Source organism: Hyaena hyaena, unplaced genomic scaffold (genome assembly GCF_003009895.1).
Source record: "Hyaena hyaena isolate Hyena2069 unplaced genomic scaffold, ASM300989v1 scaffold_467, whole genome shotgun sequence".
Classification (NCBI taxonomy): domain Eukaryota; kingdom Metazoa; phylum Chordata; class Mammalia; order Carnivora; family Hyaenidae; genus Hyaena; species Hyaena hyaena.
The window spans coordinates 1,429,297-1,446,518 of NW_024081100.1; the positions used below are offsets into that span (position 1 = coordinate 1,429,297).

The following is a 17,222-nucleotide window of genomic DNA, read 5'->3' on the forward strand; positions in this document are numbered from 1 at the left end:
CTGTACCACACTACAAAAATGTGCAAGTGCATATAATCCTGGACCTGCAGAAAGAAAAAGCTGCTTAAATGTACACATACAGAAAACATCTAGAATGTTCAAGGAGTTATTGGCAATGACTTCTGGGCAATGGAGCTGGGCAGCGCACATTTACTTTTCACTTTACATCCATCCAGTCCACTTTACTGTCTTTAACATCAAACATTTAGTAGTTTTATGATAAAAAACTAATACCATTGTTAGAATACAAAACAAATGATTTTAAAAATTAAATTGCATATATCCTGAGTAGCTTTCATTTGAAATTCAAGTTATATGTCACAAAAGATAAAGTTCTTATGGTTCACAAGGATGGAATAAAAACAATACTTAGAGTAAAAAAGGGTAAAGTTTGAAAGGCTGATACAGAAGCTGAGAACTATAAATATATTTATTTTCAGATAAAGTTTACCAAAGCCCATTTATTACTATGAAACCATCATGATCTAAAATTCACAAAGCTCATTTCATCTAATTTAAAGTAAGCTACATTAGGATACACACATGCTAGGGGCGCCTGGGTGGCTCAGGTCATGATCTCACAGCTCACAAGTTGCAGCCCTGCATCGGGCTCTGTGCTGACAGCGCAGAGCCTGGAGCCTGCTTCAGATTCTGTGTCTCCCTCCTCTCTTGCCCCTCCCCTGCTTGTGCTCTGCCTGTCTGTCTGTCTCTCTCAAAAATAAACATTAAAAAAATTTTTTTAATAAAAAAGTTAAAACACACACACACACACACGGTAAAAATACATTAAAACGGACCATTACCTGATTATTAAAGCTGACACAGAGCTTGGAAAACCTAATGGGATGTGGACAATCAGCCTTCAGATAGACGTCAAACCGCACGGGAACATCAAAATGAAAACTTGGGGCGTGAAACTTGGCTTTGCATTGTACTAGAAATAAAGCAGAGAGGGCAGAGTCACACACTACAACACCATCTAGATACACACACAGACTATTCTCTGATCCACACTTATTCCTCAGAGAGGAAACACCTACGGTGGATATCCTTCTTTTTTTTTTTTAAGTTTATTATTATTATTTTTTTTTTTGAGAGAGAGAGAGAGGCAGAGAAGCACAAATGGGTTCTGTACTGACAGTGCAGATGCAGGGCTCAAAATCACAAACCATGAGATAACCTGAACCAAAGTTGGATGCTTAACTGACTGAGCCACCCAGGCGCCCCTTTTATTCTTTAACTTTTTTTTCACCTTTTATTTATCTGAGAGAAAGAGAGAGAGAATGAGTAGGGGAGACGGGGTTAGAGGGAGAGGAAGAGAGAGAGAATCCCAAGTAGAGCCTGGGATTCCATACTCAGCGCAGAGCCTGATTCAGGGCTTAATGCCACGACCCTGGGATCATGGCTTGAACTAAGATCAAAGGTCAGACACTCAAGAAACTGAGCCACCCAGGCGCTCCCATACTGGACATTCTTACTGAATTCTGCACTTGAAGCATTTCAACACATAAATGTAGTTCATTTTTAAAAACAAAACAAATTTAAATAACATTTAAATCCCAAACCACCTTTAATTCTAAAAGCATAGTTGCTCCTGAAATGTAACTAACATAGGATTTTAAAGGGAAAAAACTACTTTGTTCTTTTTAACTTATTTCAAAATACCTGACAAGGCATTACAGAATAAACTCTTTGAATAATGGCCTTTTCAAATGCATTTCAAGTCACATCTAAACTACAAACGAACCAGGTAAATTTTAACAAACTAAGTATTTAAAACTCTGAACATCTTTTTAAGTCAATGGCAAGGGAAAAAAATCACAATTTTTACGTATAGAACAATATATTTTGAACATTCTTTGACTTTCTCACTTATTATTCTGCATCTATTCATTTCATAGCAAAAAGGATAACCTCTCTGAATAACACTGCAGGTGCCGGCTACCCACCAAATGGCACGAAGTCCTGCGCTCCGATGTTGAAAACATTGCTGCCGGCCAGAGAAACTCGGTCCGCCCACAGCTTCTGAGCCGTCTTCACTGCTAAGATATCACAGTCGGGTTCAGGATCAGGACTTTCATTCTGCACCAACACAAAGCACAATTTGTTCAGCTGGTTATCCAAAATACACAGATATCAGTCAAGGTGTACATATCCCCAGGACATATTTCATATAAAGGACTCCAACCTACCATCAAAACATTTATGAGGTTCTTTTCTATCCGAGATTTCTGGTCATCTTTCAGAGTGGAAGCTAACATGAAAGAGAAAGGAAAAAAAACTACAACTGTAAGATGAGCAAGTAAGTCTACTACCCACTAAAGGGATTAAAATACCGTAGAATAAGTACGTCTTCTAAGACGGGTAAGCACCATTCCAGACAATGTACAACAGCACAGCTTTCTACGTCAGCCCCAATGTTCTATACACTTGCATTTGAACTCCGTATGAAGAATCGTTTCATGCCATATTTAAAAAAAAAAAAAAGGAAGAAAAATGTTGTTCTTCTCAACCTCATGAGACCTCAACTACTAAGTTCCATGAAAGCATGAGTCCCCTCGCTTGGCAAACTGATCTGCACATGGTAAGTACTATCAAAGATTTGAGAATTATTTCAGTTTTAAGAAGCTCAAAGATGCTGCAGAGTTTTATAGTCAGCATTTTACTGAAAGAGCACCAAGTTACCTCTTCCAAGGAGTTCTAGTGAATAAGTAATGTAATCTTTTAACTGAGCCATGAGGTAGGAACACTTCAGAGCTGTAGTCAGTATGGACGTGAGCAGGGTCCACCAGCCTTCACTCCGATAATCACACATCACATAATCCAGCAACCTGACGGAAGGCAAAATGTCAGACTCGCTGAAACGGATTCACAAGAAAGGCCCTAAAACTTTGTGGAGAAAGTAACGTGCCTTGCTCATGTTATATACACTTCAGAAAACTTACTGAAATACTTTAACAGATATGATCACATTTAGCTAAATGTGAGGTTCCCTAAGGCTTTGAGAATGATTGTACCAAGAGATAGAACTTGAAAAAAAAAACCACAGAAATGGAGTTTCATGGAAATAGAAATATGGAAATAATACTTCAAAACAAATTTCTATTGTAATTTTGCTATAAGGTAATTGGACTACTTATAAAACTAAAAGGAATAGGACTCACTTCAAAGCTTTGGTATAATCCTTCGCATAATAATATTCCTCTCCCATCTGAACCACTGTAAAGGAAAAAAGATTTTTATGTGCATAATTTTAAATTACTCAAAGTTGCATGAAACTGTAGCATGTTATGGACACATACTTAGATGGCTTTTCATTCTTGGACATTTATACTTCTTAAATTGTGCAACAGCATTGCTCAGAAGGGTTATAATTATTTCCTGTTAGAAGAGAGAAAGTATGAAACATTCCAATAAAAAGAATCTCACATTTTCCTTGAATACTCTAAAACACAGTTTAAACCGGGAAGCAAAAAACTTACAGAGTGAACAACACTTCTCTCCTTCAGCTGAATCGCAAGAATTCCCACCTTCTCTTTTTCAGGATCAGAAAGATCAAAACCTGTGTAAGATAAGACGCACCCCATTTTAGACAGCTCATTTAACATAAATCCTTTATATGAACATTGGATGTGTACACTCCTTGAATCCTTTACTTAAATATAATGTATTTAAGATTCTTAAACATTCTAGAGTTTTAGAGGTCCTAAGAGACAGCTTTATTAGCATGGGAACTTCTCCGTGATCTCTGTTCTGAAGAGAACATCAATGAACTCAGCATTCTCTTGCCTAGCAAGATCAACCACGTGAAGAACATCAATTATCAGTCTCAATACAGAGTACATTTTCTGGAGATTAAAGTAAATAATATAACAGTTAAAGTGCAAATGCCACAAAAACTGCTAAATTAAGTATATATCAAACACAAAAATGATAGAGAAATTTTTAAGGTGATACAAGTTAATACTGTTTTAAAACATCAAATATAACAAATAATTAAAGTTAGCTGGATTTAAAATATTTAAATAGCCTAAAGTGGCTTATTAATTGTGACTTTAAGAGATGTCCAAATGTTTTAATCGTCCCCACACCTTTAACTAAAAGTTATCCTAAGATGAAGTGACACAAATAAAATATTCTAAAAACTAAGGAACTGAAAATCTTTAAAAAGATGCTTAAAGAACACACATTTTTACCACAACATAACATGTTATGGCCTATAGGACCAATGGAAAAACTGTAATAGCAATCTGTGCCTTTTTGAGAGAAAAGAAAGGAGGGGACATTTATTTACTTAGTATTCCTTGTCGCCATGATCTTTGTCCATAAAAGTCAAGAACACCTGTTTGTGTTTCTAATGGATCAGGATTGGGGTACATCACAGAAGCCTGTAACATAAAAAACAACCCTAAGTAAGAGTTCATGTAGCCCATCACACACCAACTCTCTTCAGTCTCTGACAGAATAAAACCATTTCCATGAACACAAATACCAAATACATGTTCAGACAGCATAGCCATGAATATGTCAACATATACTACATTTTCACAAAAATTAAAATAAATGTTTCACCTAATATTTAGGCAGTGTCCTAAAAATTAAATTGAATAAATCAATCTGATTGTGACAAATTATTTCATAGTGGCTAACTCTTCTACATTTTCATCTTTGCTATAATAAACCAATACAAATGCATTACAAATTATGCTTGCTGTTTATTCCATACGTTTAAGTGCTTTTTGTGCAAATGAAAATGCAGTAATGTGACAAATAGTGTTAAAAAGAAGACACTGTTTTTCTTCTTTATCACTTGTGTATTTAGTTCTAGTATTATCTGGGGAGGGATATTTTTGGCACCAGAATTTACATATTTACACTGCTTTTTCTTTTTTATAACTTTTTCCCTCTGAAACCAATATAAAATACAAGTACATTGTTGAAAAATACGGAAAACATCCAAAAGGAAATGAATAAAAATTTAAAATACTTATAAACCTATTACCACTATTAACAATGTATAGATCAGTCTTCCACATTTTGTACAATAAAACTTATTTGTTATTAACTGGAATAACTTTTCAACCTGCTTTTTTCATTTAAATACATTCTGTAAATTTCACATCATTATTCTTCTAAAACATTATCTTTCATGGATACCTACTGTTACATTTTAACAAATTCATTTTCTTATTTATATTTTACATTATAATTAGTATGTCTGTCCAAACAACTTTATAATTAAATCTTAGTACTTATCTCTTAGGATCTCTTATCTGCCTTAGACTTCCTGAAAATGAAAATAATATGCAAATAACATGGCAGAAAATAGTCTGGTTATATCATGGGTTAAGGGGGAAAAAATCCAACATTTCAAGTACTAATATACAAACTCTGTTTTTGGACCGGTTTTTTAAGTAGTACTGTTGATAATATTCACCCATCTTCAGAGAAGAAAACTGCAGATTTTAAAGGACAATAAACTGATAGAACTATACGAATGTAAATGTATTTATACATGGACACGCCACATTGTTATTTTAAAGGTGCTTCTGGGGAAACTGGTATCTAACTATTATCACCCATGAGAAAGGCAAAATGAAATGTTAAGAAACTGCGGTTAACATAATGCCAGAGATCCTTAAGAGTTTTCCACAAAGAAAAGCCCTGGGAGGAGAAGGAAGTCCAAAGTTATCCTCTCTGGTGGGTCAAAATAAAGCACATTCCTCTAAAGTCCTTCAAACTCCTACAGCTGTGATCAGCGGACACGAAACATTGGGGTTATATTACAGCACAGACTAAACTGTGGCTTTTATTTGAAAGTAACTTCCCTTTGTCTAAATCACTAACTTATTGCCAATCTGGTTCTTCACAGAAAAATTTCTGCTTAATCCACAGGTGAAAATTATTTTCAGGCTAAAATAATTATAATTCCTGAAAATATAAAAGATAAAAAGTGATTATATTCAGAGGCCTGGAAAAAAAATAATCAACATCAATCAGTCTTATCTTCCTTCAAGGGAAGATGACTACGTTTCCTCAACACCGGGAAATATGGGTGTCGCTAACCTACCTCATGGTTACAGAGCGCTTTTGCGAGCTGTTTCCGCTCCTGGGCGTAGTATGCTGCCTGCTGGTAGTAGAAACCAGGGTTCTGAGTTTGAATAGCGGTCAACCCTAACTTAATAGCTTCATCAAATAAATCTCCAAAGGCCTGGAATCTTAAAGAAAAAAAAAAATCAAGGGGAAAAAAAGGTGAAAAAGGAAAGAAAAAGCATCTTACTTCTAATAATTATTCATTCTTAAAACATAACCTCAGCAGATTGTGTTAAAATAATGCTACTGATGAACTGTAGATTGTTGGGGTTTCTTTGTAAATGCTAACACACACTGATTACAGGTTAAAGACAAAGTCTACATTTAAGTCACTTTTCTGTCCTGGCAAACCTTGATAAATATACCTTCAGAGTGCGAGTCCACATAGTTCCCACCAGTCAGAAACATCCATGTTTCTGGGAACAATTTCATTTAAGAGTTTTTAAACATCCTTCTCAAACAGCAAGTTCCAGGCCAGCAGGGGTTTCGTTTTCTTCACTGCTATAGTCTCAATCCCTAGACATGGCGGAAACCCATCAATATAGACTGAATGAAAGAGGTGGGGCCAGGAATTAAGTGATTCCCATTAAGGAATTCTATGAATTAATATCTACTATTACTGGAAACATACTCACGCTAGAGCTCTAAAAGCCTACTGGCTGACAAAAAGCCTAGCTCAATTTAGGACTAAATTCCATGCTAATTCCATTCCTCCAAATCCCGAGTATTGAAAGAAAAAAAAAATTCCAAAAGCACAATTTAAAACGTACTGTTTAGACATCCATGCAGCATGCTCAAAAGACAGCTCTGCGCTTCCAATTTTTTTCTTACACAAGTCGATGTGCTTTCGGAACTGAGCGATTGCGTCCAGTGGGGTGTTGTGCTGGAAACACAGCCTACAGATCTGCAAAATGTAAAATCAACCCCAAAATAAAGAAGAAAACAAAGTCAAAAGGTGTATTCATTTAAAAATATGTTAAACGGGAGACTAACTTTAAAAAGACTATGAAATTTCCTCTTAAGTTCTTGGCAACAGAATTGAGTTTCTCCGTTAGAATTGTTATGCTAAAACCAGAGGTTATGGCCCCTTGATAAATGTAATAAAACTATTCCATATTTGCACTTGTATACCCTAGAAAATCTTATTAAAAGTATAGAATGGGGGGCCTGGGTGGCTCAGTCGGGTAAGCTTCTGACTTAGGCTCAAATCATGATCTCACGGCTCGTGGGTTCGAGCCCTACGTTGGGCTCTGTGCTGACAGCTCAGAGGGTGGCCTGCTTTAGATTCGGTGTCTCCTTCTCTCTCTCTCTCTCTCTCTCTGCCCCTCCCTGCTGTGCCCTGTCTCTCTCTCTCTCTCAAAAATTAATAAACATTAAGAAAAAAATAGAATACAAAAAATTATACCCAATGAAGAACACAAAGACGGGCAAAAATTAAACACTACTTCCCCTAGGACAGACTATCATTCAGTTTTAGAACTGTCAAAAAGCTAGAGATTTTCTGTACCACAATCAGAGCACAGTGGCCTCCGTATCAAACAAGGATTACAGAAATTCTTGTAAGCTTTTCACCTGGGATGTTATCTCAAAACATTAATAATCTACATCTACGAAAGGTAAAAGGAAAAACAGAAGAAACACGGCCTAAATTTATTTCCATATGCTTCTCATCAGTTTTATTTTTTAGGTACGAGTAAGACATGGAAAGTTAAGTCTCCCATCCGTCCCTGTCCCTCAGCTGTCCAATCTGCTGTTCCAGAGGCAGCCCGTTCCCAGTATATTTCATGATGTAGTCTCTGCACAGAGCAGTGTGTGTGCACTTACATATAACTTATCGTTTTTTAAACAGCTTCACCATAAATATGCTGTTTTGTGCCTTAATTTTTTCACCTAATATTCCATATCGATAAGTGGAGCTATCTCACTCTTAATAGTTGTAGAATATTCCCTTGTCTGGAATTTATATTAATTTATATTAACCAGTTACTTATTGCTGGGCTGTTTCCAATCTTTTCCTGTCACAAGATGCAATAAATATCCTCACATATGAGACCTGCAAGTCTTATTAGCACGTATGTCAGATAAATTTCCTGACACGGAATTGCTAGGTTAAAGGAAAGAGCCCCTTTAGGGGCACCTGGGTAGCTCAGTCAGTTAAGCGTCCAACTTCGGCTCAGGTCATGATCTCATGGTTCGTAGGCTGGAGCCCCGCGTCAGGCTCTGTGCTGACAGCTCAGAACTTGGAGCCTGTTTCAGATTCTGTGTCTTCCTCTCTGTCTTCCCCTCCCCTGCTCATGCTCTGGCTCTCTCTCTCTCTCTCCCTCTCAAAAATAAATCATAAACATTAAAAAAAAATTCTTAAAGGAAAAACCCCTTTAAATGTATATAGTTATTGCAAAAATATTCTCTATAGATGTTGTACCAATTTACATTTACACAGTGAATCAAAGTGTCTATCTGCCCTCACGTCACCAGCCCAGCGCTAGCCATCTTTAAAACATGAACATGGAAAGAATAAAAGCAAAACAAAAACCCCTTGCTTGCCTTCTGCAGGCATCTATTTCTACCACATACAATCTTTTTTTTTTTTTTTACAAATAGTTTATTGTCTAATTGGTTTCCACATAACACTACCACATGCAATCTTAAAATGCTCAAGGAACAGGTTTAAAACTTTTTCCTCTGAGGTGCACAGATAACGCCTTTTCTGTGGCTGTGCCCTTAACCCAAGGGAGGCTTACAGAGTTCACATGTGGCTCAGCTTTTAAAATTCATGAATATAGGCAGCTTTCTTCTCTCGCTCCTGCTCTCACTTCAGAACAGAAGACCCTTGGGGCGTCTGGTGGCTCAGTCAGTTAAGCATCTGACTTTCATTTTGGCTCAGGTCATGGTCTCATGGTTTGTGAGTTTGAGCCCCAAATCAGGCTCTGTGCTGACAGCATGGAGCCTGCTTGGGATTCTCTCTCTCTCTCTCTCTCTCTCTCTCTCTCTCTCTCTTTTCTCTCTCTCTCTTCCTCCCCCCCCCATCCCTTCCCCACTTGCTCTGTCTCTCTCAAAATAAATAAACTTAAAAACAAAACAGAAGACTCCCCTAGAGAAGTCTTACAAAGGTAAAGCTGCCCCAAGGGAAAACCCTGGGCCCCATGAACTTGAAAGCAAGCATCACAGCCAGGGCTGCTGGAAGCCAGGTGCTCCTGACATAAGGGACACAGAGACAGAAGAGCCTAAATAATCACATGCTCACTCTCAGAGCAAGTAACTAATTTGGATTTTCAAATTTCAAAAAGATAATCTAATATTTAAAGACAAGGTTTCTTCATTTGGAAGTAAAACGATTGATTACCTTGTAGTTTATAAATCCTGCCATTGTCTTAATTTCCAGAATATTAGTTTCATGGGCTCTCAGCTCATGCACAAGATTATAGGCAGTCCTGTAATTCCTAATATAAACATGGGGAACATGGTTAATTATGATACAAACTAATCTTAAGAAAAGATTCCCAAGAACAAATTATTAGAAAAAGAAGACAATATTTACTCAACATTTCTTAACACTGAATAGCTTAAGAATAACTTATACGTATCAATCTGAAAAATGATATACTGATTAATAGTATGTGGGAGGAATCAATGACTTTACACCAGGAACTGAACCATCACAAGTGCATGGTTCTGTCATTAACATCTGTCAATAACTGATAGAAAGTAAGTTGAAAACTGTCTAGAATTACATTAAAAAGTCAGCATTCTATTTAAAAAAAAAATAAGCTTTTTTAAAAAGCACCATTATGAGCTTCTCCAACAAACAGAAATTAAATTAGCAAAGAAGGTGCTATCAAGACAGGGTGTAGGTCAACAGCTTTTAAACCCAAGTACATGTACAAATTCAGGGGACACTGCTGATCTCGGGCACTGGCTGGAGAAGGGGGAGGGGCTGAGACAGGCGAGCCTGCTAGAAGAATGCCTCCCCTAAGGATGGAAGGGATAAGAAAATCTCAGTCTTCTCCAAAGACAACTCCTTGCTCCTAACTTCCCCAGGTAAAATGTTTCTTTCCAGAATTACCCCTGAGAAGATCCAGAAGTGGTGCCATGGGTAAAGAGTGAGCTACGCTAAAGCCAGTTACAATCCCATAGAGTTGCTGACATTTACAGCACACAATCTGGGTTTCACCATCTCCACAGTAACAAAAAAGATGTTTCTGCAATATTCCCCTGCAAAGATTTATTTTTATGTGTTTCTCTTATTCTTCTGCCCTGCACACGTAGCCTCTCTTCAGTTTGTATTCCTACAAACTGCCACATTCAATCTTTAAAAACTGAGTTAAAGTTAGGAAAAAAAACATTTTATTAATTTGTGCTTGCTAAAAGCAAAGGAATAAAATGCACAACCACTGCCAACACATACACAACTACTCTGTCAGCAGAGTTTTCGAATGAAAAATGATGCTGAGATGTGTAAACTTTAACAAAAAATATAATTTAAAATAAAACCATAGGGGCGCCTGGGTGGCTCATTTGATTCAGCGTCTGACTCTTGATTTCACTTCAGGTCACGATCTCAGTATGTACAGCTCAGGTCACGATCTCAGTTTGTGGGTTCGAGCACCAGGTCAGGTTCAGTGCTGACTGGTTGGGATTCTCTCTCTCCCTCTCTCTTTGCTCCCCGCCCCCCCGCTTGCTCTCTTTCTCAAAATAAATACATAAACCCCCCAAAAATAAAAAAAATAAATCATAGATGAATTAACTAAATGCACTATACATATTCAGAAATTCACAGTATTAGATAAGGCAATGTTTAATGTATATATAACTGTGGAAATTAGACAACACAAAGATTTTACTGATTTTACAAATAAAAAGTAGTCAATAGGATGGGAATTCTTTAGATCATGAGACTTAATCAAATGAGACCAGAAAGCTTTATGAGACTGTGAAATTTACTTCTGATAATAAAATGGAAATTCTTTTAAGATCTCAAAATATGATATTCCATTCATCTCTACGCAAATTAAATATTACGTACGTGAATCTAACCAACATAAACATTTTAAAATGAATTAAACTTTGGCTGAGTTTCAGAAACTGCCATTACTATGTTACTGTTAACATAAAGATAAGAAAAATTCGGTCTGACAACTGTTAAGAACTTACTTCAGGGCATTTTGTGTATCTTGTTTCAATTCACTGAAGAAAGCTATTTTGAACTGATGTCTAACAAATAAAAGCTGAAAAAAAAGAATAGAGAAAAATATGACACATATTCTCATAATGTAAAAATTACAGTAATGTTTATTAAGAGGACACATAAATGTATTCAAAATTAAAGACTAAGAATTTCTCCCACAAACAAGTGTAGTTAAGAAAGCTATAAAAATCTGTAAGAACTTTAAGGAAAAAAAAGTAGAAAGACAAGTTAGTTTTTAAAAGCTTTAGAAAAAATATAAACGCATAGAAGCTATTTTAAAACATAAACGTATTACAGACATTTAAAAAATTCCTCTAAGACAATCAACAAAAAATGTTTCTATTATTTCCTTCTGTTGGAAAAATAATGTACCTGGTGTGTTGTCTTATTCAAAAATTCTTTATGAGATTTCACTCTTCTGATTTCAGTGTAGTAATAAGTCTGTGCATGTTCATAAAAGGCATTTTCTAATCTGTTTAAAAAAAAAATCAATATTCAAACACTAAAGTTATTTTAAACCAAACTGTTCTCAAGAATCATATTTGTAAGACCTAAAAGTAAAATCATGTCAGAGATAATGTCTATAGCTTACCTCATGAGAAAGATAAAAAGTAAAGCAAAATATCCTTAATTTCTAAATAAAAAGATGTAAGACCCCCAAAACCATTTAGTTATTTACAATCCACCCTTTTATAATTTCTCTATGAAGTGTGAAAGAAACAGACATACAATATTCACTCAATTTGACTATTTTTTTGTGATTTTAATATTTAAGGTTAAAGGATAAGAAAACCAATGAAAAAAAGGACCAAAATGAGAACTGGCAAATGAGAGGAGAGTAGCATTCATAGGATCTAAATCCCATTTTGTTCCCTAACTTTGGGATTACATAAGAACAAAGAGATTTTGCCCAAAGACAGATAAATGACTCAAAGCTCCTCTGTGAAAGAAGTATGTATCAGAAATATCTGTGTGTGACATGACAGAAAGCTAAATTCAGTCAGATAATGACTGGATTTCAAGGCTTTTCCTCCTCAGAATAAAACACAATCTTGAAGCTGCATTCAAAGAGTTTAGACAGATCTAAGGAAAATAAGAAAAATAAGAAAAAAAAATGGATAAACCAAAACTTTAAAAATTTGAGATTTTCTAAGGTAAGATTTTCTATTTTTAAAACTACACTTTTTAAAATGTTACAACACGAAAATAATTAAAAGTAAGTTCTAACTCTGAAAGAATATATGAACCTAAGCTGAACTAGACAGTCTTATAAATGGGTAACCTTTGTTTTGAAAGACAAAACATGATTTAAAAAGAATCTGCTGGTTCGCATGGGACTGATAGTCCACTGTCTCGAGAAGAAGGCCCTTGGGTTTGGAACTACTATTTTTATCAAAGAAAAATGCTGAGTATCAATGCTACTATTATCACTTTCAGCGCGGAGGCTTCAGCTGCTGACTGCATTTAAGTTTTCTCACACTTCATCCTTTCGTTTGTCGCCTTTCCAAGCTCCCTCCTTCAGAATTCACCCTTCACCCTTCTCTTTCCTAAAATCGTGTCATTTACACACCAATGAGAATGCCCTATTATATCCTATAGGATGTCACTTCCAGAAGTTTGCTTCTGAGGCACTGGAACAAATGGAAGGGAAGCAGTAATCAAAGATCAACTATACTGTTCCCAAGTTTAAGAGGGACACTTACACAGAATGAAAAGGAAAACCATCTTATGGTCAAAATCAGTGAGAAGGTTCACGTCTAAAATATAGCCTGGCCAAAACTTTAATATTATAAAACTTCTGAAAAAGGGGAAAAAATAGCTGGGGAGAGGGAGGGAGGCAAACCATGAGAGGCTCTTAAATATTGAGAACAAACTGAGGGCGATGGGGGATGGGGGAAGGGGAAGGGGGTGATGGGCATGGAGGAGGGCACTTGTTGGGATGAGCACTGGGTGTTATATGGAAACCAACTTGACCAGAAACTATGAAAGATAAATAAATAAATAAGTAAATAGATAGATAAATAAATAAGTAAATAACACACAAATTGTTTGGACCGTCTGAAAAAAAATATTATTATAAAACTTCTCTGCAACACTAAATGCTAGAAAACAGTGGATAATGGTCACATATTTTGTGAGATATTGTTGTGTCCCCAAGTCATATGCCTTTTAGATACAAGGAATTTATAAAGATATTTAAGATACGGTGGGCCTCAGACATTAAATAAACATTATTTAAATATATACACCAACATATCAGATATGAAGTAATGAAGTCAAGAAATGGAGACGCTATCATATAAAAGGACAAATCAGTTATAAAAGGACATAGGGTAGTTACTGAAAAGTACAATAGAGAAAACATGTAGATTTTTTTTTTTTAAATGAAGTTGACCTTGGGGTGCCTGGTTAAGCGTCAGACTTCGGCTCAGGTCATGATCTTGTGGTTTATGGGTTCGAGCTCCGTGTCGGACTCTGCTGACAGCTCAGAGCCTGGAGTCTGCTTCGGATTCCGTATCTCCCTTGCTCTATCCCCCCTCCCCCACTCACACATTTCATTCCCTCTCTCTCTCTCTCAAAAATAAATAAACGCTAAAAAACAAAAAACAAAAAACAAAACAAAAAAAAACAAACCTGAAGTTGACCTAGACGTGTTATGGTGTCAATGAGGTAATGTTAAGTGGCAGTTCAGCAAATGCTGTACGATTACATCTATTTTCATATAAAAAGACATGATTGGACAGAAACCGAAGAAGCTGTTGACAGTGGTTATACCAGGAACTGGCCAAGGTTAAGAGCTGACAAAGGGGACTTTTATTTTTCTGTATAGATTCTGCACCATTTGAACTTTTTCCCATGAACACGTGTCTTTGTTAATTAAACGAGTCTACACAACTATTCAATGCTTCATGAATACTCTAGTGAAAAAACATTTTACGATCTTGATCTTGATTTACCTTATAATATAACCCACCAGGTGGTCAGTGTGGGGCAGCACAAACAGAGACTTTCCTGAGAGTTCACACGCATTACATAAAGCCGCAGCTCTTTCTGACGCAGTGACATCTTCTCCTGTTGACAAATCCCATAAAGATAAAGAAATAAAATGATTCATGTATTTTCCTAAATGAATGGCTCCCCAAACCTAAACAACAGAATTAGGAAGAAAAACCCAAACCCCCTTTCACCATGTCAGATGGTGTCCTGGGATCCTTGAGGGCTGTGTGGGGTCCTCAGAAGTTACCTGGTACATATCTGTTAAGAAAACCCCGTGGGCTTTTCTACAGAGCCAAGATAGACAGGCCAAGTTATGCCGACAGATATGCCACATAACTATGTTAAAAACCATAACTCAAAATGGAAGCAATAATCCAGGAAAGTGGTTTCCTAAATGCCACAAGTTTCAAAAGAGAAACAAAAACATTTTGGCCTCTCAAATGTCTTAAAAGGTAGAAGAAATAAACATTTGAAGCAAAAACATTTTCTCATAAAAAATTAGAAATCCTATGGCATTTTTCTTCATCCCATTGTATACTAAGAAAAACAATTACATAAAGAATATAACTTAAAACAGATCTCGGATGACATCCTTTTTTAAAAAAATCAAGTGAATAACTGTCTCATCAATTGATAGACATATGTTTACAGTGAGGTTAAGTGGACTGGGGCTGGGGGAGAAGAATATTTTAATATTTAATATTTTCCTATTAATATTTTACAGCATTTTAATATTATACTTTAATTTTTTTTACAATAAGCATTTATTCATGCATTATTTGTACTTTTTAAAGTGAACAAGCCATCTTTCCTATAACTGAACACATAAAAGATTTTAACATCAAAAACTACACCTCCTGATAATATGGATGGGAAACCTAAGGCAATTAATTCGTTATTAATTAACCTTTTGTTACCTGGCGGCAAGGGAGTTTTCTTCTGAATCAGAACCACTGCAACCTTTGTGTTTCTCCCTTGTAAACTTTGCCTGCAATCGAAAATAAAATTCATTAAACATAACTAAGCTTTTAAGTTTTGAAAAACATATTCTCAGCCCGAGAAACGGGAAGACCGTACCTGACTATTTCCACCCTGGTGGCGCACTCAGACTGCTTCTCTTTCCACTGAGGCTCATCCCAGTCCAGTTCATAGAACACGACCACCAGGGCCGGCACCAGGTTCAGATGCTTGTTCATCCAGCCCGTCTTTAAGATCCCCTTCGGGATGTACCATTCATAGGAAGTCCTCTGCGAAGAGGGGCAAAAGCTGAAGAGACTTCTTTCATAAGACAGCAGCAGAAGCCCCCCGTTACTAAGTGACAGGCACTTTACATGCCTTTGTTTCATTCAACATACACACGACACATTTTTAAGATGAGGAAATTCAGGTTTACAGAGATCCAGTAAGAGCTAACAAGACATGGAGGTAGAATCTCACCACTGGATCTACTACAATTTCCCTGTAACGAATAACCAAAGCCAAAGCATTTCTAATAATGTCAAGGCTCTCAAATATCCTGGAAGCAATTAGCCCTTTCCAGGTAAATTCTATTGGCCATTCCAGTTTCTGTTCTTGTAAAAGCCGCTCAAATAAAGTATTATCGAAAGTCCCACATGGCTTCATTTGTTTCAAACACATATTACCAGGATGGCATTTGACCTTAACTGTGGATGACGAAAGGAACTCAGGACAACTCTTAAATACAGAAATGTCATAGCAGTCACGTGGGGGTCAGCACTACGTGCCAAATCAAGGGAAAGAGGTGGTAGACGTGAACACCAGCCCTGAAGAAACTAGTGGAAGCCTCAAATTACTTCCACAGCACCAGCACCGACTCAGCCTCGGGTGGATCCCACATCTACTTCAAGTGAGGAAAGGTAAGGACAATGAGGAAACCCGACACAAAAAACTCAGGGACTCGGGAAAGAACAAGGAATGGGCACATGAAAAGCTCCCTGCGCTGGAGAAGGGACCCAGGACAAATGGGGCACAGCTGTGCTGGGCACTGGCCCCGCTGGACACAAACACCAGCTAACACCCAATGTGTGAGTGCGGGGGCGCTGTGACTTGCACAAGTCCAGAGAGAGCTCGCAGCGTCTACAGCCAGGGACGTGACACCGTGTGTCCACTCTCCTCCCACACGTAAGCCAAAGAATCAGCCGGCGACCAAATCCATAGTCCTAGCCCCTCCAGAGTTCCACCGAGGAGGCCTTACGTTCATGTTTTAATAAGCACCCCAAGGGATGGTGATATACTTGGTCCAAAGACCGATGTGTCAGAAACATTGCTCCAGGGCGCGTGCGCACGCACCCACACACAAACAAGTGGTTTATTTTGATGTCTTGTTCACTGACTTTCAGACCAACTCATAAGCTTATGATAAATAACAAATGAATATACATGAATTTCTTAAAAAAGTAAATTGACATTGTATGCACTTTTATTAGCTGCTATTATTTACATTACTCCGTTATTTTTCTAGGTCAATCAGTCTCCACTATGATGTTCAACCTAAAGGTCCGTTTTGAACTTAATGCCTTTCCTCACTCCATACTATATAACTGTTTCCGTTTATGCAGAAGTCTCCATGGACAGAGAGTATGTCTTTATGTCTTATTTAAATTTCTGTCATCAGCCTATTGCATCGTTCCTAGGACGTAACACAAAGCAAGTGCTCAAAAAACGTGTGCGAAATTGAACCAAACCGCAAAGTCCATGGATTCTATAACGATACTAGTTTAGATCAATGGTGAATGAGACCTTACTTTTAGAGAGGCCTTTATGGAGACCAGGGGTGATTTTAAGCACCTGGAAAAAAAAATTGAGGCTAGAAAGCTTAATAATTATAAAGTAATTATCTCTCTGGGGTTAAAAAAATAACTATCATTAAACATACCTATAATGCATTACATACACGAAAAAGCCTTGGGTTTTCATAATGCATCAC

General features: G+C 36.9%; 1 protein-coding gene across 1 annotated transcript in view; it reads right to left on the bottom strand.

The window, feature by feature from the left end:
- Window positions 1-17,222, bottom strand: part of TRAPPC11 (trafficking protein particle complex 11) — a 45,008-nt gene that overhangs the window by 24,359 nt on the left and 3,427 nt on the right. The window contains exons 3-18 of the mRNA XM_039253846.1: window positions 15,353-15,522; window positions 15,193-15,263; window positions 14,236-14,350; window positions 11,651-11,750; window positions 11,245-11,318; window positions 9,437-9,533; window positions 6,864-6,997; window positions 6,071-6,218; window positions 4,295-4,388; window positions 3,483-3,562; window positions 3,303-3,381; window positions 3,165-3,219; window positions 2,686-2,831; window positions 2,193-2,254; window positions 1,950-2,082; window positions 804-934 (exon numbers count right to left, since the gene is read on the bottom strand). Of these exons, the coding sequence (XP_039109777.1) occupies window positions 804-934; window positions 1,950-2,082; window positions 2,193-2,254; window positions 2,686-2,831; window positions 3,165-3,219; window positions 3,303-3,381; window positions 3,483-3,562; window positions 4,295-4,388; window positions 6,071-6,218; window positions 6,864-6,997; window positions 9,437-9,533; window positions 11,245-11,318; window positions 11,651-11,750; window positions 14,236-14,350; window positions 15,193-15,263; window positions 15,353-15,522 (1,689 nt within the window). The remainder of the gene's footprint in view (window positions 1-803; window positions 935-1,949; window positions 2,083-2,192; window positions 2,255-2,685; window positions 2,832-3,164; window positions 3,220-3,302; window positions 3,382-3,482; window positions 3,563-4,294; window positions 4,389-6,070; window positions 6,219-6,863; window positions 6,998-9,436; window positions 9,534-11,244; window positions 11,319-11,650; window positions 11,751-14,235; window positions 14,351-15,192; window positions 15,264-15,352; window positions 15,523-17,222) is intronic.